General features: G+C 45.1%; 1 protein-coding gene across 3 annotated transcripts in view; it reads right to left on the bottom strand.

Moving 5' to 3' along the window:
• Window positions 1-22,513, bottom strand: part of REPS2 (RALBP1 associated Eps domain containing 2) — a gene marked incomplete at both ends in the record, with an annotated part of 164,245 nt that overhangs the window by 82,218 nt on the left and 59,514 nt on the right. Inside the window, 3 exons of one of the 3 annotated variants that reach the window (XM_084258093.1) lie at window positions 7,762-7,859; window positions 15,042-15,168; window positions 17,572-17,720. In XM_084258093.1, coding sequence (XP_084114219.1) covers window positions 7,762-7,859; window positions 15,042-15,168; window positions 17,572-17,720 — 374 coding nt within the window. Of the gene's footprint in view, window positions 1-7,761; window positions 7,860-15,041; window positions 15,169-17,571; window positions 17,721-22,513 lie in introns of those variants that run through there. The other 2 variants (XM_084258094.1, XM_084258095.1) reach the window with 2 other exon arrangements.

The raw sequence follows: 22,513 nt of genomic DNA, 5'->3' as shown, positions 1-22,513 counted from the left end.
CTGGTGAAGAAACCAAGCAGTTATGGCTGCTTTGGTTAAGAAGGGTACAGGGTAAATGCCAGAGGAGTACCAACCATAAAAGCCAGCTGATAAAGACTTTGGCTGAAAAAAGTACGTTTTTTCAAACATAATATTTCAAACATAATAAAGTACGTTTTTTGAAACACAATATTTCAAAAACAAAGGACTAGAAAATCTGAAAAAGAAGGCTAAGGTTGGTGCAGGAATGTAGGAGGAAGACTTGATGCCATGTGATCACAGAGGCCGTCAAGCAGCTGTGGATCCTCCACTGAGAACACACTGAGGCCTCATCAACCTTCCGCCCCTCGGGAGATGGTCAAACTGCAGCCAGGGTCGGAAATCAAGCGGGGAATGAATACAGTCAAACGAGATGTCAGGTCCAGAACAGGGCCTATGTATTGCTATGCAATTTATGAAACCAGTTCTTCCTGTGACACAGAGGCAAACCCTCCCTCCTTCCGTGTCTAATTCAGACCGAGAAAGAGGACGCAGGAGACTGAGCAATGCTGAGAGGCCACACACACCTGCACACGCTGTTGCCCCTGACCATCCCTAACAGCAGGAGGTTTCCTCAGCCTTGACCGCTACCCAGAACTCAGCAATCCCGCTTGAGTGCCACGAAGGGATCAACAAGAGCTTGCAGCTGCTGGCAGGCCTAGGGTCAGTGGTGCATCAGGCCGAGGGTTTGACTGCGACCGTGAGAAGTAAATGTGGAAGTGGCAGCGTGCTGACACAGAGGGGCCCTTCAAAGGGGCTGCCATCAGAGCCCTCAGAGAGGGGAAGGGGGAAGGTTCCAAAATAAGGAAGGGGAAAAATGGCTGAGGCCCTACTGGGGAAAAAAAAAAAACCCACAGAGGCCACATGATGCCCGGACAGAGAATTCTGGGACCTGAAAGAGCAACCCAGGCCTGTCCTGCCTCGTGGGCAATTTCCCCAGCCTGAGCCCTAGGGACGCGAGTCAGGGTGGCTGAGGCAGCGCCCAGGACGTCCTCTTGTTCACACACTGCTTTCTTCAAACTCAAGAGCACCGACTCTCTCATGACTCAACTCCAAGCCACCTCACTGGATGCCATCCCGATCTGTCAGCCATGACCTCTACTCTTCACCCTCTGCAGCCTGCCTGCGCTCGTGATCCTCCCAGCATCCTGGCCCCGTCGACCCACAGAATATCCCTGACACCAGAAAAAGTTCTCTCAGTACAGTGTCAGTCTCCCAGAAAGACTCTTTCTTCCAGTTTCCATCCAAACTCTTCCAATGAACAACTTGTTTGCAGTGATGATTAATTCTCTTCCAGCCTCATGAAGGCCTCTCCACAGAGCCCTGGGTGTTCGGCTTTGCCACCAGCCTTTCCACACACGTCTTTTCTATTTCGAATCATTCCGAAAGAATTCAAGGAGCAGAGAGAACTGGGTTCTGGCTATAGGTGCCAACAGTTAAGTCGGGGCAGAAACAGGACAAGAAATAAGACTGAGTGAGAATAAAGGGGGAAAGGAATCAACGAAGTTAAATAAATGTTTTGCAAGTTAGAGACTTCTAGATTAGTACGGTGGCTGCTAGCAGTGTCTAATAACCCTTCCCCCGCCTCTTCATTAAAAATTTTGCACCAAAAACAAGCAGCGGTTGAGCACTGGGTTGCGAAGCTGCCTGCAGCCTCTGCAGCGCCGGTTCGATCCCCGGCTGCTCCCCGGCCGCCATCGAGGGTCCCACATGGCGCGCAGACCTCTCCTGCCGCCCGTTGCTCCCCTCAGCAGTGTACTTCGGTCCTTCTGCCTGCTCTGCTCCCCGCTCTGGCTCTGGTGAATTCTCTCACCCTCCCGCGCTTCTGACTGTGCCCAGGGCTTGTATGTATAAATAAATTAAATAAATAAATAAATAAATAAATAAATAAATAAATCTTTAAAAAAATTTTTTTTGCACCAAAAACAAAGCCAAAATCCCCGAGCTGAATGGCAGGGTGATAAAATTCTCTGAATTCTGTTTGTCTTTATTTTGTCTTTGAAGCAGAAAGAGTAGTGAGCAGTGAGAACTCCAGAAGAGCATTAAGCTTGGCCTCTAGAAAGAGAAGACAGAGCAGCCAGGATAGTTAGGGTCTGGAAAGTGAGTGTCTTGCTTTAAAATAAAAGGGTTTTTCCCCAGTGAAATCAAGCTGAGATGGTATTTCCCTGCCCAAGCCTGTCTCACTGGAATCAGGTAAAAATATACTACATCTGTTACATATATAAGAATATCTGTTTGTTTATATAGACATAAAATGTCCCTGGAACGATACAAAATACAACACTGGTTGTTCCTCGGGTGAGAAACCAACCAAAATGGAACTCCTGGCTGAGTCTCACAGATAAATGAGCAGATGAGCAATGAACAGTTTTTTAAAAATGAAAAACTGGAAACATCACATACACAAGAAATATTAGAAAATTCCCACACCTCGCACTATCACTGGGGGGACAGGCAGACACGAATTGAAGCTAAAGAGAAAACCAAGCAACACCAGCGCGGATGAAGCATAAGGCTCCCAAGCACAGAACACGGACTCGCTGGGGACGGGCCGGGAGCTCCGCGTGGCCTGCTGTGGAGGGCCAGAAGCAGGCTGCTGAGAAGCAGTGAGCAGGCAGCAAACATCAGGGCCCTGCAGGCTGGGCCCAGGAGCCTGGATGGCAGGCTAAGCGCAGAGGGCAGAGTGACAGGTTCCAATCAAGGGAGTGGGATGATCAGACCTGTGTTCTTAGGGCTCTTTTGTCTGCAGTAAGGACAATGGATTTGAAGATGGCAGGAGTAGAAGCCGGGGGAGAGTGAGAAGTGGACAGAATAGGTTTGGTGACACCAACTGGGAGAACATTTTTGCACCCAACACTAATGATAAAGGACTGATCACAAAAATCAGCAAAGAGCTGATGAGACTCAACAACAAAGAAAATAATCCTGTCAAAAAATGGGCAGAAGAGCTAAAAAGAAACTTCTCTGAAGAGGAAATGCAAATGGCCAACAGGCATATGAAAAAATGTTCAACATCACTTGTCATCAGGGAAATGCAAATCAAAACTACCATGAGATACCATCTTACACCAGTGAGAATGGCACATATTAAAAAAACTAGCAACAACAAATGTTGGCGAGGTTGTGGAGAAAAGGGAACTCTTCTGCACTGTTGGTGGGAGTGCAAACTGGTCCAACCACTGTGGAGAGCTGTGTGGAGATTTCTTGACCTACTAAACATAGAGCTTCCATAGGATCCAGCAATCCCACTCCTAGGTATTTACCCAAAGGACACAGAAACATCAATTCCAAAGAGCACCTGCACCCCTATGTTTATAGCAGCACTGTTTACAATAGCTAAGCTTTGGAAACAGCCCAAATGCCCAAAAATAGATGACTGGATCAAGAAGATGTGGTACATATATACCATGGAATATTACTCAGCATTCAAAAAAGATAAACACATGCCATTTGCAGCAACATGGATAGAGCTGGAAGGGATCATGCTCAGCGAAATAAGCCGGAAAGAAAAAGAAAAATACCGGATGGTCTCACTCATAGCAGGAATCTAGAAAACTTAAATAAGGGACCAGGAAAATGAATATAAGAAAGTGAAAATCAAAATCAACAAAAAACTATGAACCAGAGACACTTTTTGGGGGGTGGGGGGCGGGAGGGGAGGGATTGGGGTCAGAATGGGGGGTTGCAATTGTATGGGGAATATAAAAATAAAATTTATTATTTAAAAAAAAAAAGAATAGGTTTGGTGACAGAGAGTGGCCTGAAAAAGAGGCACGGGTAGCTCAGAGAGGTATTCAGGAAGTGCAAGGGCCAGGATGTGGTAACCTAGTGGGCACCTGCAGGGAGCGCAGAGTCAGACCATGACCCACATTCCGGCCTGTGCCGATGGGAGGCTGGAGCCGGGAATGCAAGGGTGAAACTGGCGTTGTGAAAAAGACACGTTAAGAAAGCGAAGTTGTCTGACAGATGAAGATGGGGGGTCATCAGCCTCTACGTGGCTAAAGAGTAAGAGAAGTAGGCCCAGGGATCATCAACATTAATGGGCAAGTGGGAGGAAAGGGAATGGGACCAGGTTAGGAGGGGGTATTCACAGAAGCAGGAAGAAATCAGGAAAGGACGGCATCATAGACAACAACTGAAGAGATCATTTTGAGAAGGTGGTCAGTGCTAAAAAGCTCCCAAAAGGTCAGTGAGAAAAGGACTGAACACAGGGTAGTTTCTGGCAAAAAAAAAAAAAAAAGGCATAAACAGAGGCAGTGAGGATAGTGGGAGCAGGAAGGGGCAATCGTAAGTCCTAGGCCAGCAAAATTACAAATAACTACACTGTCTGGAAGGTTAGGATAACTTGGGAAAAGGAAACCACAAAATGACCTATAAACACATAATAATATGATGAAGCAGGAAAGAAGACTTCTCTCTTTACTAACCTTCATCAACCACCCACAAACATAAGCTACACTCTGTACTGGAAATTTCCAGGGGGGGAGGAAATGCAACATCTGAAAAAAAAACAATCGAAATTCCTCAAATATTAAGCAAAAAGACAATTCATTCGAACATTTTGGTGCTGAAGCTGGCATCAGAAACTCTAAAATGCCATGCCCATGAGCTGTAAGAGTTTGGCCTGTAGTCCCTAAAAGCCTCCTCCAGTGCTTAGGGACCACATCTCCTCCAAGCAGGCAGGAAGCCATCAGCACATCCACATGGCAAAGGGAAGGGAATGAGGTACTCCCGCCCATCCCATCGTAGCCTGTGCCCACTCCACATTAATCCCCTCTCACCAGGAACCTGCACTCCAGCTACCCTCATCTACATGACTAATGCAGGTTGGCATTTTGCTTTCTGGGACATGGAGTCCAGCCAAACCAAGTAGACAGGCATAAAAAGGAAACCTAAGAACTGAGAAAGAAAAACACATCAGCCATGAAAACCACAGACTGCTATCCCGAGAAAGGTTCCTTGCACTCATCCTAAGCAGAAGGCAACGCTTCAAACAGGAGGGGGGACCTCCACTGATGCCAACCAACATGAAGAGAAGCAGACAGTTGCCGATTATGACAAAGGACTGTTAGATCCATTCCAAGTCGTTCATGTTTCAGGAAAAGGGAAGGAACTTGCCCGAGTTCACACAGAGTTTGGTTGGACCTGGGTGAGAAGGTATCTGGTATTCTCTGCAGTGTAGCTTCAGGCCTTCTAATTGGCCACTTGCTACTAAATAAACACCTTTGCCAGTCCCAGCTCTCCTCAAAGCTCCAGACTCATTTTCCCTACCAGCTCTTCGACAACTCCCCCTGGTTATCTCAAAAGCTCATATCCCAACATCCACCACTAAACTCATGATCCTGCCCAAATACCATGTCAGTTTTTCATCCAGGGCTTCCTAGCTTAGGAGATGGCACCATGATCCATCCAGTCCCTGAGCCAGAGACTAAGGAAACACGACCTGTGTTTGAACTTCAATCCTACCACTTACCCGCTGTGACCTTGGGCCAATTGAATAAGGTCTTTGAAACTCAGGTTTTGTCATCTGAAAAATGGGAGAACAGAAATCACCTCCTAAGACAGCTATGAGTATGAAAAGAGGTGATGTGTGTAAAGGCTAAAAACACAGAACAGGTCTTTGTAGGTGCTGTTCCCGCCCTCTGCTTGCCTACTCCCCACAACCCTCCGCATCACCTGGCTAACACCTATGAATCCTTCTCATTACAAGCAAATGTTGATCCCCACTAGAAGCCTTCCTTGCTCATCCCCGCTTGCCAAGGCTAGGTCACAACACACACATCCTTTTCCATCCTCAAAGCCCAGTGCAATTTCTATTCACACCACATAGCATAATTATATATTTACTTTGCAATGGGTGGATTAATGATTATCTCCTCCAACAGCCTGTGAGTTCTGTGAGGGCAGGGACTAGGAAGCTTGGATCTCATTTTCGTACCCTCAGCACAGCACCTGACATTCAGTAGGTGTTTACTAAACAGTAGTTGAGGGAACTGCCCCAGAAGCATGTTCATCAGCAAAAAAAGAGACGTACATGAGAGAAGTCACAGGACGCCAATCCAAGCAAAAGCCCATAGGCATGCCATCCGGGGGCTGGGTACAAAGAAAACGGGGTCCAGGGAGCCCATCCCACCATGGTTCACTGTCTGTCTGGCCCTTCTAGCCATTCAGGATCTGGCTCTACAGCACTTGAATAAACTGCAGAGACAAGCATTGTCGCAGCCCAGAGCTTCTTCAGACGGCCCCAGTCTGGCCGACACCTTCCTAATGTAACCATTACTCTGCAGCGGGTGTGAGTCTCACGTTTAAAGACATATTTTTGTACCACAGGACCCCTAAATGCAGCCAACTCGTACATCTGGGGCTCAGCTGAAGAAACAGCTATCTGTTCCAACTTGGGGGGAAATCTCAGTTCTACTAGACCTAAGAGAGAATGGCATCTTGGCTCCTCAATATGGTACCAGTAAGGAATTTTCAAGAACCTTTTTTTTACTATACCAATGTAGCAGAAACTACATTGTAGTTTCTTACTTAACATGGACTCTAAGATAGAGCAAAGTATTATAAAGTATTATAAATTAATACTCATTCAAATTCTGGCTCTTTCACTTAATAGCTATGAATGAAACCTCAGACCCACTACTTGACCTCTCTCAGCCAGTTTATTCATATATACTAACAGATATAACAGTATCTAGACTGTCACAATTGCAGAAAACATCGGATACGGAGCCTATGGCTAACTTATTATCTTTAAGAAAGTTTTGTGCACAGACTACCACCTTGAAAAGCAGAGTTCTGTTCCTTGCCTCACACATTCCCAGAGGAATTCAGTGAACGCCACAATCTGCCTTAGATTTGTTTATTCTGCTCCAGACTTCCAGCCTGCTTCTTTATGGGACTGTCTGGCACCACCTTCTATTTCTAGTAGAACTGCCTGCGTATAAATGATCCTTCTTCCTACGTTGGACAACTGAAATGTTACACAAACCACTCTACTTCCTTTTATCTGCAGGGTCAGACAGTTTCTCATGTCATGCAGACACATATGCACACACAGACCCTCCTTTGAGAATATGACTTCCTCAGTATGGGAGACAGAGATACTACAAAAGACAACAGTTGCAGACAAGAAAAAAAACAAGAGCTCTTTATCCAAAGGAAAACACTGGGGAAAGGAACTTTTCTAGGCTGTGGTACATCCAGGAGTAACTGAGATATCACCTGTGCTCCCGCCTTAACATTTCTTTCATATCTAGCATATATAAAAAACAGTAGTTGCTGCCCCTGGTAAAATAACAGCTCTCCAGGGGCCTCCCTGGTGGCGCAAGGGTTAAGATGCAACCTATGAAGCTGTCCGCAGCCACTGCAGCACGAGTTCGATTCCCAGCCAGCCAGGGAGTAACCCATATGGCACAGCAGACCTCTCCTGACTCGCCCGCTGCTCCCCTTAGCAGTGTACTTTGGTCAATCTGCATGGTCTGCTCCTCACTCTGTCTCTGGTGAATCCTCTCACCCTCCCACACCTCTGGCCTGTACCCCAGCTATTGTATAAATAAAAAATGGATCTTTAAAAAAAAAAAGAGAGATTCAGGAAAAAAAAAGTGACATAACGAGATACACAATACTTGCATTTGAAGGCAGTTTTTTCTCTTGCATTAAACAAGAGAGCCCATTAAAAAGCTATATCCCTAAGTCAAGCTTATCTCCACTCTCCCACTGGCATAACCCCAAATCACTTACCCGGAGAAGGGAAGCCTGATGCCGAGGGGGCTTGGTTCCTGGGCCCACAGATGAGGGGCCCTCAGGCTGAACAAGGGGCTGTCTAGCTTCATAAGGAGCTGAAACAGCAAGAGGGAAAGTCAGCACAGAACATAAAGACTCTACCCCCACAATTATGACTTCACACGTGAACTGATACAGAGTCTGCTCTGACGGGAAGAATTAGTAATGGAATTAGACTGCATGTTCCTAAGGGTCATCTAGGACAAACCAACTTCAAGCTCCGGGTACAACTTCAGTAAACCATCCAAAGACATTCAGCCAATACATAATAAGGCAGGAGGATAGATCAGGCTAAGATTAGGAATAAATGATAAGGGTGGAATGGTAAGAACCTAAATTGGGATAGAAAATAAACCATGTCACACCACGGAATATGTGCCATGTTGTAAGTGTTCAAATTCTAAATATAAGGCAGTTCTCTATATACCCTCCTGCATAAAAGTCTTCCATTCATCATTTACCCCCCACAAAAGAAAACCAATATGCATTTTGGACACTGAGAATCAATATTATAGTTTAATTGGGGAAAATAAATGGCACTGCCTGCTTTACTTTTTTTTAAAGATTTATTTATTTATGCATACAAGAACTGGGGTACAGGCCAGAGGTGTGGGGGTGGGTGAGAGGATTCACCAGAGACAGAGTGGGGAACAGAACAGGCAGACTGAAGAAATACACTGCTGAGGGGAGCAGCAGGCGAGTCACGAGAGGCCTGCTGTGCCATGTGGCTGCTCCCTGGCCAGCCGGGGATCGAACTCATGCTGCAGTGGCTGCGGATAGCTTAATAGGTTGTGTCTTAACTCCCTGAGCCACCAGGGAGGCCCCTGCCTGCTCTCTTTAACAGAAAGAATGTAAGATCCAGAAAAATACAAAAATGCATTTTATGTTGTTTTATTATTCAATAACCAAACTAAAAATAATTTTGCTCCCCTTTTAAAAGCTTTTTAGCCACAAAAACAAGTGCATCTTTTCATTCCTATTATTTCCAAAAACATTTAATAATGACCTTGCCAACATGGCAGGAAAACAGTCAACACAACCAAGTAGTATTCAGTCCCAACAGAAAGGACAAATTATCACCCACGTTGAAACCACTTCTGATCTCTGTGGGTTAACAGTTCGAGGTTTTGAAAGTATATAAATAAGCAAAATGATTTCTGTAGCTTCCTTAGAAACAAACTTGGTTAGAAAAAGCAGAGCAGCCTTGTCACGGCACCACCGCTAGTGCAGCGTGGCCTTTCTGAGACAAAGAAGGGATAACAACAGCACATCAAGGACAACAAACCACTCTTTGACTCGCTTCTGCTTTTTTTCACTTCCTTCAAGAAAAATGGAACACAACATTATAACACATTAAAATCTCAAAATCATTGCCTGGCAAACCATTAAATGGAGTTTCAGAATCTGCAAAAGAGACACACAGAAAGCACGTGATCCAAGTCTTCAAACAAAAGGTCTCAGCTGGCAGACAGGTGTAGTCTCCAGAGGAGGAGATTTGACATCCCGCCATGCTAGTAGAATACCGAATTACTCTTCAGGCCAGAAGCGTTTAACGACAGAAAACCCTGCCAGGGTTGGGATACTAGCCTTGTGAGCTTTCCTTGGGAAGCTCACCCCACATGCCTCTGTTTCCCTTCGGAGGGAGGAGCTTCCGCTGCCCAGGAGGGACGAGCATGAGGGGAGGCCATCTGGCCTTCGGCTCCAGTCCTGCACCGACAAGGCCCTTACCTGGGAAGACAGACCATCTCCTCGGGAAGGCCTGGATGAAGACTAAGCTGCACAGGGGGCCTGGCCTCGGGGGCAGATTTTTCTCTTCCTACTCCTGTGGGAAGCCTGGCGAGCCACAGTTGCCTGTGACTGGAGAGGTGGGAGCCTCAGCCCAGGGGTGTGTGCTCTGATCTGTCAGGACCATGGCCTGACTTCCAGCCTCACTCCTCAACTGGATCTGAACTCAGGAGGTCCAAAGGCAGGTGATACCCAATGCCTCTACTTCCTTCCTCGCAAATAAAAACTAAAACATGCAAGTTGGTGCAAAATCACTTTTAGATCCCCTAACAAGAAGTTTAAGGAACTAGAAGTACCTTCTTTCTCCAAGGCAGGAGTATAAAAGAAGCCCTCAAGGTTTTTCATTCTGGACATTCAGTATTCAACTAGAACAGCGAAGACCAGTAAAACTGCACAATAAAGACAACATGTGCAGTCAACCCGATGAATGCCACTCAGAAGGTGACTTTCAAGAATACTTAAGAACTACAAAAATAAAACAAGTGCCAGAATCTAAAAACACAAAAGAAAGTACAAGGTCGCATTTGATGGCCTAGTATGTGCAGGACCTGCGCTAGGCACGTACGTTTATACTAAGGTCTCTCACAGGACCCCCCCCGCGCAGACCTCTAACTCAGAGATTATTCCATCTCACAATACGGGAGCTTGGAGCACAGACAAATGAAATGCCCAAATCTGCACAGGCTCGAAATGGGCAGAAATAAGAAACACGGGCCCACCAAGCCTACTCTCAGGCCCAGAAAACAGCCATCACAGCCCATGCCTTCCAGTGAGTGGATAACTCAAGCTGCTACATCAGAATAAGTGTGATAATGAAAAGCAGAACAAGCAGGCTGATTGTGAGATAAGACATTAGGTAAAAGTTGAAAGCAATTGTGTCTGGAAAGCAAAAACTGGTTGGGTTGGAAGGAGAATTGTTGCTTTTACTGTCAGTATGTATGCATGATTTCACTCTATGCCTGTGTTACTGCGCTGTAAACAGTTTTTAATAGGGACAGCAGTATCTGTCTCTGAGGGCTGTGGTCAGAATAACGCACACAAGGCCATCCACATGGTGTCCGCCCCATAAGTCTTCCCCAGTGAATGTGAGCTACAGTAACACCCAGAAGGTGAGAATAGCAGTTGTCCAGGAGGGGAGCTGAAGAGAGGCTCTTAATCAGACTGGTCTGAAGAGGATCCGTCTGAAAACACACTCACACATGCCCCACCAGCCAGGAGTCATGCAGAATCGTGGACAGGGAAATGATCCCAGAAAAAAATGTACCCCTGGAAAACTATCCCAGCAGTAAAACTCCTTTCTGAAAAGGCATAAATTAAAAATAACTCTGATACTGAGTCACTTTGTTTTAGCAGGTTTAAGATTTGCTAAAAAGGGCCTCCCCTGGTGGTGCAGGCGGTTGAGAACCATGCTGTGAAGCTGCAGCCTCTGCGGCGCAGGTTCGATCCTGGCCGGCCAGCAAGAATCCCACATGGCGCGACAGACCTCTCCTGTCTCGCCCGCTGCTCCCCTCAGCAGTGTACTTCGGTCAATCTGCCTGTTCTGTTCCCCGCTCTGTCTCTGGTGGATCCTCTCAACCCTCGCCATCTCTGGCCTGTACCACAGTTCTTGTATAAATAAATAAATAAATCTTTAAAAAAAAAAAAAGATTTGCTAAAAAACCTATGTAGATCAAAAAAAGATAGAATTCAAAAAAAGAATCCTGGGTTTGTCAGATGGGTTGATGGCACCATGATGGCAAGAGAGGAGAGTTAAGAAACACGGGAAAACATAGAAGTCTTAAAAGAAACTGAGTTCTAAAAACCTAGAGAGAATGAAGACATGGCCTTCCCTTACTTTTTTTTTTTAAATAATGTATTTATTCTTTTTTTTTTTAAAGCTTTATTTATTTATTTATACATGCACTGGGTACAGTCAGAAGCACGGGAGGGTGAGAGGATTCACCAGAGCCAGAGCGGGGAGCAGAGCAGGCAGAAGGACCGAAGTCCACTGCTGAGGGGAGCAGCGGGCGGCAGGAGAGGTCTGCGCGCCATGTGGGACCCTCTTCCAGTGGCCGGGGAGCAGCCGGGGATCGAACCAGCGCTACAGGGGCTGCAGGCAGCTTCGCAACCCAGCGCTCAACTGCTGCGCCACCGGGGAGGCCCTTCCCTTACTTCTTGACCTAAAAAAAGGAAAGCAGGCAGACAAAGGAAATCTTCTGGGAGGAAATGCACAGATAATATGAAAATATGAATAAACAAGGCTTGAAGTGAATAGGATTGATCAGAAGCAAAAATCACGAGATGGACTTAAGTTGCAGATAGGAAAACGTTCCCTTCCTTTGCTGAGATGGCGAAGTCTAGGCAGTGAAAATATTTGTAAACATTTTATTTATGAGAAATAAATTCCACGGTACAGAGACTTAACCGTCTAGCTGATGGTTAGCAGCACAAAACGGGACTCCATGAGAAGCAGACTATCCACCCAGACTCCTCTCTCTGAGTATGCTGTGCAAAGGAGAACCTGCTGGAAGAGCAGCATGTGAAATTGAAGGCTCATGATGTAGGAGGGAAACCAGGAAGGAGGAACAGAAACTTAGAAAACAATGTTTCAAGAAAAAAAGAGTGACAACCACAAGGAGATGTCACTGCACAGCTACTAGGATGGCAAATATTAAAGACACCAAAGCAAAGCAAGCACTGAGCGTGCCACATGCTGGCAAGAAGCAAGGCACCTCGCAAACATTGCCAGTAGGAGTATAGAGCCACCTTTGTCAAACTCTCTGGCAGTTCCTTATACACCTACCCTAAGATCCAGCAATTCCACTCATAGGTGCCAGGAAAATGACCGCACACGTCACATAAAGACTCATACACAAACGTGCATAGTGTCCTTATTCACAGCAGCCAAACACTGGAAAGAACCCAAATGTCTATCGACAGGAGACTGGATCATCAAACTGGGCCACATTCATGCAGTGGAACACTACTGAGACTGACAAAGACACTCCTGAGCCACACAATATGGATGAATCTCCACCACTCTGCTGAGAAAGATGGCAGACACATAAAGAGCCCAGTCATTCTACATGATTTCATTGACACAGAGTTCTAGAAGAGGCACAACAAATCTGTAGCAATAAAAACCAGAACAGTGCTTGCACTGAGAAGCAAGGAGCAGCTGGTGAGGGGCGCCTCTGGGGTGACAGGAAAGCTCTATTCTTGATCAAAGTGGGGCTACACAGGTGTATCCATTTGTCAAAACTCAAACTGAAGATTTTAAATACCTACATTTGATCATTTGTACATTTTACCTCACTTTTTCAAAAAGGATGTAAAAGAACGAAAGCATGGGCTACAGTAACACAGGTTGTGAAGAGGCAGGAAAGGTGGAGATCAGCTGGCTGTTTCCTTGCTGGTGGGGGAAAGGTCGCCTTGAATGGAACGAGGAAGGAATGGGCCATGAAGCAGACAGCAAGCACTGACACGTTTTTCAAGGACTGTCAAAGAGATGGGGTAGGGGGCCTCCCTGGAGGCGCAAGGGGTTAAGCACCGCACTATGAAGCTGTCCGCAGCCTCTGCAGCACGAGTTCGATCCCCGGCTGGCCAGGGAGCAACCCACATGGCACCGCAGACCTCTCCTGTCTCGCCGCTGCTCCCCTCAGCAGTGGATTTCAGTCAGTCTGCCTGTTCTGCTCCCCACTCTGTCTCTGGTGAATCCTCTCACCCCCCGCCTCTCTGGCCTGTACCCAAGCTCTTGTATGCATAAATAAATAAATATTTTTAAAAAATGATGGGGTAGAACTTGGTGACAGGCGAAACTCAGTGGGAATTCAAAACCAAAAACCAGGCACCGGGCTAGGCTTAGTACGCTAACTTCCAAGGCCAAATAAGACTAGGAAGAATAATAACCACAACAGAAATACTTCTTAAAATGGGGCAGTCAGTAGAAACTCTTAGAGGAAAATGAATTCTCAACCTGTCTCATTTCAGACATCAGTGAGGCATTCAAGTTGCAGGAGAGTGGCTTTTTTTTTTTTTAAACTATCCATTAACGACATTATCTTGCATCTGCATAGGACTTAATTTCCAAACAGATTTTATATTCATGTTCTTGCTAATTCTCACAACACCCTTACAGGGGACTATTACTCCATTTTAAAAGAGGAGAGGAAATCATGATTCAGACGTTAAATGGCTAGCCCAAGGTCACAGAGCTGATCACACAAACCCACACCTTCTGATTCCAGCCAAAAGCTATTTCCATTAAACCACCACTGCTCCGCTCTGCAAGCTTACAGCCTCTCGTCAGCCCAGCCAGCACGTTTTTATTTCTGTGTCTCTCTAGAAGTCACCACTCTGTTCAATGCAGCAAAAATCTACAGAAAGTGGGTCATTTTCAGCCACCGCCTACAAAATTAAAATGGGGAGTTATGGATATCCAGATACAAAAACCTTTAATTGGTCCTATCTAAAAGTAGGCGTCTGAGCCCCTGGCGGCCCAGATGCTGCAGTGTCTGTATGGCGCTGTGAGTACTGCAGCCTGGGCAGCCAACTCTGCAAGTCATCCTCAGAACCAACATATTTTACCACGACTATGGCCAGCAGGGCATAAACACGAGCAAGCAGGCACCCCGCAACTAGGTACTTTGTACATTTCTCAAAATACTGCCCCTAGCAATTCCCTTATTCTTATTGGCAAACACAAAAGCTAAATGTTGTCAAGTATGTGATCAGTCTTTAAAGGTTGAACCAAATCTTTTGCTTTTACATAGTTGTAATTTTTAAGTAGTTTCATAAAAGCAGTTATCGTAGAAATATGTTTGGTATGTTACTAGAACGGAATGACAATTCCAAAAATATAAACCTTTAACATGCCACGTATGCTTTACATGCCTGTAAAGCGAAATGTATGTATCAAGAATTAAATCATCTAGGGCCTCCCCGGTGGCGCAGCGGTTGAGCGCTGGGTTGCGAAGCTGCCCGCGGCCTCTGCGGCGCCGGTTCGATCCCCGGCTGCTCCCCGGCCACCGGAGGAGGGTCCCACATGGCGCGCAGACCTCTCCTGCCGCCCGCTGCTCCCCTCAGCAGTGTACTTCGGTCCTTCTGCCTGCTCTGCTCCCTGCTCTAGCTCTGGTGAATTCTCTCACCCTCCCATGCTTCTGACTGTACCCAGTGCTTGTATAAACAAAACAAACAAACAAACAAATAAATAAATAAAACATGCCTCTATTAAAAAAAAAAAGAATTAAATCATCTAAATAGCTATAGACAAGTCGAAAGATGGACTAGTTTGTAGAACAGGAGACACGGCCTAACTAAGATACATTTATTTGTTAAAAAACCTCACTGGAGAGTATAACATTAAATCAAGTCAGGTTTCCAAAGAGAGAGGTCACGAATCCAAGAGACACAGCGGCGGTTGGCCTTGCTGCTGGGTGGCGCAGTCTCCAGGCCAGCCTGAGAAGCCCTCTCACCTGGATGCATCTGCTCCGCGCTGCTCCGCAGCTTGCTGTAGCCATGGCTCAAGGGCACCCTCTGGTAATGAGGCGGGGAAGAGGGAGGAGAGGCCAGCGGCGACATCGGAGGGGACTGCGCTTCCTGCTTCAAAGAAGCAGAACAGAATTCATGGGCATCGCTGGAGAAGCCTGGCGCTCTGAGCTGCAGTTATGAAGTGTAACCAACCAACTCCACTGCTGGGGAGCAGGCGGACTTAACAAGCGGAGGGAATGTTTCCTCACAGATGCAGCACAGTAAAAAGCAGCAGCTGAGGATTTAAAAGTCTCCCAGAAAACAGTCCCGCTAGCACTCAGTTACCTGAATTCCTAAAATAAGCCTGAAACACTTGGTTATTCCAATAATATTTTTCTTTAGAAAATGAAAGACACTGATCACATGAAATATGTGAAATATTTCCCAATTTTCATCTCTTTGTGAAAAGATTCAATTTTCATTCATTAATAAAGGCCCATTTTCCGAATTTATACTTCTCTAGTCTTCTAGCAAATAGTAATATTAAAACCATACTTTAAATGCTTAATGCCAAATATTCTTGGCGCTTATCATGCCAGAGTAAAACACCAGCTTTTATTTGTCCACACTGAGAGACCGTAAAACAATTCATTTTGCATAAACCACTCTAAGTAGCATATTCCCAAACACTAGGAAAGAGCCTGAACAAGCTACAATTTGCATCTCAAGTCAACATGAACTTGATGCAGGGCCCTATGCGAAGAAATCAATCTTACTCTGCTGCTGCGCTTCCTACCTCCTTTTTTAAATACTACCAACAGACTGGTAGGTTTGGAATGTCTAAGTAACAAGGAAACAGAAAACAGAGGTGCTCTTAGTCTAAAAAAACATAGCCTGCGATACTAATAAAATATTCTTTTAAAGAAAAAGAAACTTTGCTTAGAAGTGTGAGCTCGCGGCCACTGACCGGCTGAGTGGGCCAGCAGACACCGAGCCTCAAGGGCCAGGGCGTGTCGCCATCTGTAGCCAGGGGATTACGGGCCTGGGAAGTTCCCTGCCACCCGGGGGCAGTGGCCCCTCATTCCTCTCCAGATGCTGGTGGGAAGGGACTGAAGATTCCCATAGGCTTTTTTTTTTTTTTTAACTGAAGTAACGCTGGTTTGTAACATTACACAGGGTGCAGGTGCACAGCTTCGTACTTGAGTATCCGTAGCCATGCGCGATGCTGATGCCCGCCCCACCCCACCCCCCAGGACCAGTCCCCATCCATTACCAAGCATCAGACCCCTCTCACCTGACAGACCCACCCACCCTCTTCCCCCTTCTCTTCTGCTCATCATTTTCCTTAAAAATCTAAGTGCTTGTTTTAACTTGTTCTCTGTTCATTTGTTTTGTTTCTTTCTCTCCAACTTAGGACGGAAATCATAGGGGGTGGGTGTTTCTCTTCCTGGTTTATTGCACTTGGCATAATACCTTCCAGACCCATTTACGCTGTTGCCTATATTCCTTTCTTCCCCTGAAGAACGAGTCTAAAATGCAGCAGAATTATGAAAGCAACAGGACGTGCAAAGGCCCGAGAGGACATGCTATACCCCACTTCACTATAAACGTGGGTCTTTTGCAGCAACAACTCAGCCACTAGCCAGCACTATCAGAGTGAGCTGTGTCATTTTCCAACTTCATCTTTTAATAGTCATTGCATTGTAGAACATTTGATTCAAGTCTTCTGAAAATACACATTTTTTGCCTTATAAAACAAACTATATTGACAATAACTTGCCTTCTCCACATGATTCAGGATCTTTATTAGAAGGATGACACCCTCAAGTTTACCAATGCTAACACCAGCTACCTTCACTTCTGGAATGTCATACTTTATTTTTTTTTTTTAACCAACCACCACCTGACTTGCAATTAGTGATCTAATTTTTAAAAGGCCATTCTCCCTATTCTTGTTCCTAACCTATTAAATGTGTAATGGCAGCATTTCCCAGGATGGCATTCCAAACATGCTCTCCAAGAAAGGAGTCCTTGGGAGAGAAGTTACATGGAGACAGGTCTCCAGGCCTCTCTGCAGGACTCGGCAGGGCCGTGAACATGCTAATGTGTACTGTGAGCTTCCAAGGCTGAGGACTGAGTCCTTCCCCCAAGAAGAAGGTATGAAGCCACATTCTCCAAACATATTTAACCAGAGAAACCTTTTCTCCAGACTTCTTTTTGGAGGAAAGGACATCTTGAAAACTCCTAGAAGTTACATTTCAGGGAACCCATTTGGAAATTACCGGAATCACAGAAATGTGCTACTTTAGTGGCCTTGCTCCACACACAAGTTTACTTTAAAGCGGAGGCTAAAGGTCCGAGGGGGGGGCTCCTGGTAATTCCTATGTGGAAAAGAAAGCGTTTACTGGCTCACTCCGAAGTCTGTAACTGGACTCCAGATGGCGAGATTTGCTGGAAGCTTGGCAGCAGATAGAAGGATGTGTTACTTGAGGTTTCCCGGTCAGAATCAAATGGACACACCTGATCAGACTGTACCTGTTTATCCTCATCGTCCATTCTCTTGAAGGTATTTTTTTCTGTGGCTAAGTATGGAATCTGAACCTTACTTCCATGCAGCTCAGCTGGGGTCCCAAGGCGTATGTCACCATCATTCTTTGACATCATAAAGCGAGGCAGCGGCAATTCTTGAGGACAAAAATCAGAGAAGCTCAAGTGAGACTTTATTTTAAAACTGCAAAAAGGGGAACTCGGTGGTCAAAAGATGAATCATTTCTGAGGAAAAATTCCAGAGCACTAAATATAGATTGTTTTTCTTTTGACACAATGAGGACTCTCATTCTACTGCCCTGCTATGGTTTTACCAAGGTGTTTGGTTTAACATTGTTAAATGTGGCCGAACCATCACAGAACAAACTCCAGCTTTGGATTGGTCTCCCACTTCAGCCTCCCACACAGCACTGAGAAAAAGGACGTGACACCATATGAATACAACAACAAGTGACAAAGGGTAGTAGGCAATACTTACATGGTGCTTATTGTATCAGACACTGTATTTAGATCTGCAAATATTAACTCATGTAATCCTCACCACTAAGACTCATTAGCCTTTCTGCTACAGATGTGGAACACCCAAGTAATGTCCCCAAGATCCCAAAGCTCATCTGTAGCAGACTGGCTCTTAACCAGTGTGCAGAGCTCCCCTCCACAAAAGGCCCCTCATTCCAAGGGCAAACTTACTGGGGAGAAGTTTCTTACCTGATGTAATTCCTTAAGGAATTTTCACACTCAAACGCCAGTTGTCTTTTCATAATGGAATAACAGAATAAGGAAAAGCAATCAGTCCAACGTTCCGTCAGATTCTACTGTCAAAACCATTAGCCGCACTCCCAGTGCTGCAGAGCTAAAGTGCAACAGTCTGGTACATTTACTTCTCTTTCAAATCTCTGAAAAAATAGTCTGAAAACAAACGATGCTTTGGCATACTTCTAGTTTCTAGCATACCAAATCACACAGTACAAAGAACTCTAAAAACGGGGATAATATTATGGATTAAGCATAATGATTTGCATCTGCATCCATTGTTCAGGATAATACTCTTCCGTGTGCCTTTGCGTTGCCATCAGTTCTCTAGTCCAAAAACACAGCTGTACTTGCAGTGATTAATGCAGTGCTACAGCCAGCTAACATCTCAGCAACAGCGAGCATGTATCCAGCTCCCCAAGCAGAGAAGGCTTCTAGTTCTCTAATATCCACAGCATGTTTATTTTTAGTTGCTATGTCCACATTTGATTCAAAGAAGTAGGCAATATGACAAAGCCCTGCGTGATCAATCCGCCCAGGGCCCAAGAGACATAAATAGAAATAACCAATCTGGAAAATTAAACCAAGACTCTCTTCTCTAAAGAGGGGATGGCTGCCATTTTCAATGTTTTCAAGCAGGAATGGACGTCAAAAGAAAAAAGGCAAGCAGAAGGAAAATGGAGATTCTCAGTAAGTGAAATATAAGCTAATCATATGGTTCTCTTTTCAGAGGGTGTTTGCTTCAGTCATCAAAAAGGATCTAAAAAGATGGAACAAGATCACATAAAATAATTTGCGATCCTGATCTGCCCAAGAGAGGATGACTCTACTTGCAAGCAGTACTTGAGGGAGAGAAAAAGTAAATGCTCAGCATTTGGAAGCTCCCTGACCAGTGTTTTACTGACATTCAATGGGTAATTCTGGAAACAACAGCACACAAACATGGTCTGATGAGTATCAACCATTACGCTAGGATTTAAATTGGGCTCCCAAACAGCCTTTGGGACCCTATTACTCCAACATTCTCCTGTTCTGCTAGGGCCTTTCTCCAGACCTGTTCACCCGGAGAAAGACTCTCTCTCTCCTGGAGAGCTACCAGTTAAAGACAAAATACAGCTCTATTTCCCACCTACTTTCTTTGGCTCTGTGGTCTTAAACAACTCTCACTTAAAATAATTACAGACATAGGGCCTCCCTGGTGGTGCAAGGGGTTAAGTCTCAGCCACTGCAGCAGGAGAGTTCGATCCCCTGCCAGGATGCTGACCCCCCGCTGCTCCCCTCAGCAGTATATATCAGTCAGTCTGCCTGTTCTGTTCCCCGCTCTGTCTCTGGTGAATCCTCTCACCCCCCAACACCTCTAGCCTACACCCCAGCTCTTATATGCATTAATATTTAAAATAACAATTACAGACATACATAATATTGTTATCATTGAAAACCTCAACGAAGGTATTACTTTCCCTTCAGCTTAAAGGTTGCAAGTTTCTAAAAAGTAAAACCCTAGATTGTAAAATTTCCTAGTTATTAATAGTGAAACTTTATTAGGAACTTAGTAGAGTATCTGTTACCCAGTGATGTATGTCAGGTAGTCACAGAAGACCCTTTCATAATAGTTGTATAGATTCTATTCTCACAAACTGAATTAGACTAGCATATAAGAACCACATTAATAGTTCAAATTAAACGTTGATAGGAGCCAAGGAGACAATGAATGCAGCCACCCAAGGCAATAATTTGTTTCACATAGCATTCTAGGTTATACTCTCTGAACAAAGCAATGCTGCATATATCAAATATAAATGTCATTTTCCCTTCCACAGAGAAACTATGACTCCCTTTTTTGAAACTTCTGTTCTAATTTCTAAATTTTAAACATGTGATCCTCTAAAAAAGTAAAGGAAAAATCCTTTATTTTCCCAGTTGACAGAGACATGGATATAAGAAATACTTCAAGTTCTTCAATTTATGAGAAAACATAAATGGCATAAATGTTGTATAAATGGCACATGACAACAGTCTGAGGGGGAACTGGGCAGAGTCCCTGTCCCCTCCGAGATGGCCACTGCTGTTCACTGTCCTTTAACATTGGTCATGGAAATATCCACTTGCATGTATAAGTACAAGTGGTGTAGCTAGACTAAAAATTAATTTTTTAAGATTTATTTTTATTTATTTATGCATACAAGAACTAGGGTACAGGCCAGAAGTGCAGGAGGTGAGAGGATTCACCAGAGACAGAGTGGGAAATAGAACGGGTCGTTCTCCTGAACTACACTGCTGAGGAGAGCAGCGGGCAAGTCAAGAGAGGTCTGCTGCGCCATGTGGGTAGCTTCCTGGCTGGCCAGGAATCGAATTCATGCTGCAGAGGCTGCAGATAGCATCACAGTGCTGGGCTTAACCCTGGTGTTGGGGTCCACATTCTTAGCCACTAGCTATACTGTCATCCTGGAAATTAAGATATTCTTTCTATCGCAGGTCTGAACATTCACCATGAAACTATGGCATCTCATAGCTGGAAAATGATCTAGAGAAAACCTTCTGGAATATGCACATCGTACAGGCGAGGCTCTAAGCCCAGGCCTTGTCTTAGTCATGTTAGTCATGCAGCAATATGGCAGCAGAGCTCCAAGGACAAAACTCCTACTACTTCCTGGGGGCCTCCCTTCTCTTCCTGCTACTCTTCCTCACCTATATTTATACCAGCTACTTGCAAGTTAACGAAAAGTAACAATGATAATGTTCTAAAATTTCAAAGTGAAGTCAACCCCACACATTTTCCTGAAGTGACTTTGGAAAAAACATCAGGTCTATCCTTCTCACCTCCTACCCACATTAGCTACCAGTTAATCTGGAAAAACCTCTTGCCAATTTGGAAACAGGTAGACTGACAGGTGGAGGTTGGAATGGGAAGGATGAGCTTGTAATTTTTTGCGGGGGAAGGTGACTAAGTTCCATTTATTGGCCATACCGAGGGGAGAACCCGGAATTTGGAGATGTGCAATCCTCCTGGATTAGGCTACTCCCAAGCAGTATCACTCTACTTTACCTTTTGGGGTTTTGCATTTCCCCATATGTAAAAGCAGATCATCTCTAGGTCTCTTCCAACATCCATCCACTGTGACCAGCCATACTCTGCTTTTCTCTGGTGAAGGGCTCTAAACTGGGGTCCGTGAACCAGAAACCCCGGAAGTTGAGGACATTTTTATATATAATATCAATTTATATTTTCCAGGGGAGATCCAAGGCTTTTAAGAACCCCGTGACAAAAACAGGCATGTAAATGAAGGCTGGGAACCACCTTCATTCAGCTCAGTAGGCTGGAGAGGGCTTCGGGGGAGGAAAGACAATAGGGCCAAGGACATGGTGTGGGGTGGAGGGGCAGGTGCACGAGAAAACACAATGGCCAGTCATATGATGGATCAATTTGTGTAGCTGAGCTTTGTCCAAATCCGCTCCAAGCCCTGTAGCAAAGCTGAGGAGAGAAGACTAAAGGAATCTACAGAGACAAAAAAGAAAGGGGGATTAGCTTGAACGTTAGGCCGAAAGGCTGTGCTGACCTTGGCCTAGTGGGAGATCCCAGTACAGTATCTTCCAGTCAAAATGTCATCTTGGTTTAACCTATCAGACATGACCATCAAAGGCATTCAACATACCGTGCATGTGTGTGCGCATACACACATGTACACATATGTGTACATATATGCGTGCATCCACCTCAGTCCCTAGCCAGCCACAGCTTTGCCTCCTGGGCTTCCTACTCCACTCCTGGGCTTCCTAGCCCTCCTTAAAGGGTGTTCCTTCTGTGGATCACCAAACTGGTTGTCACACCCAAAGGATTTCTCTCTGAGCTCCAAGAGAATGGAAAGTTTGCCAAATGGGCAGAGCACAGGGACACACACACCCCCATCTCAACTAAACCACGGAACCTCTGCCCTTTGTTTTTGCTTGGATAAAATAATTCCTGTTTACGGGAGGGAAAAATGCCATGGAAACTCAGATAAGCTTTCTCCACTGAAATAGAATTCATTGCTGTAAAACCCTGGTACATCTCTCTTTTATGAATTACAAATCAGGAGCAGAGCAAATGGAGAGGCAGCTGTAGAGTCCCTACCTGTCCTAAAAGTCTTGATCCAGATTTTACAAAAGGGTTTCTTCACCCCAGCACTGCTGACTGACA

Source organism: Talpa europaea, assembly GCF_964194135.1.
Source record: "Talpa europaea genome assembly, chromosome: X".
Lineage (NCBI taxonomy): Eukaryota > Metazoa > Chordata > Mammalia > Eulipotyphla > Talpidae > Talpa > Talpa europaea.
Note: the sequence above shows the minus strand (reverse complement) of the source record. Positions and strands in the feature narration are given on the sequence as shown.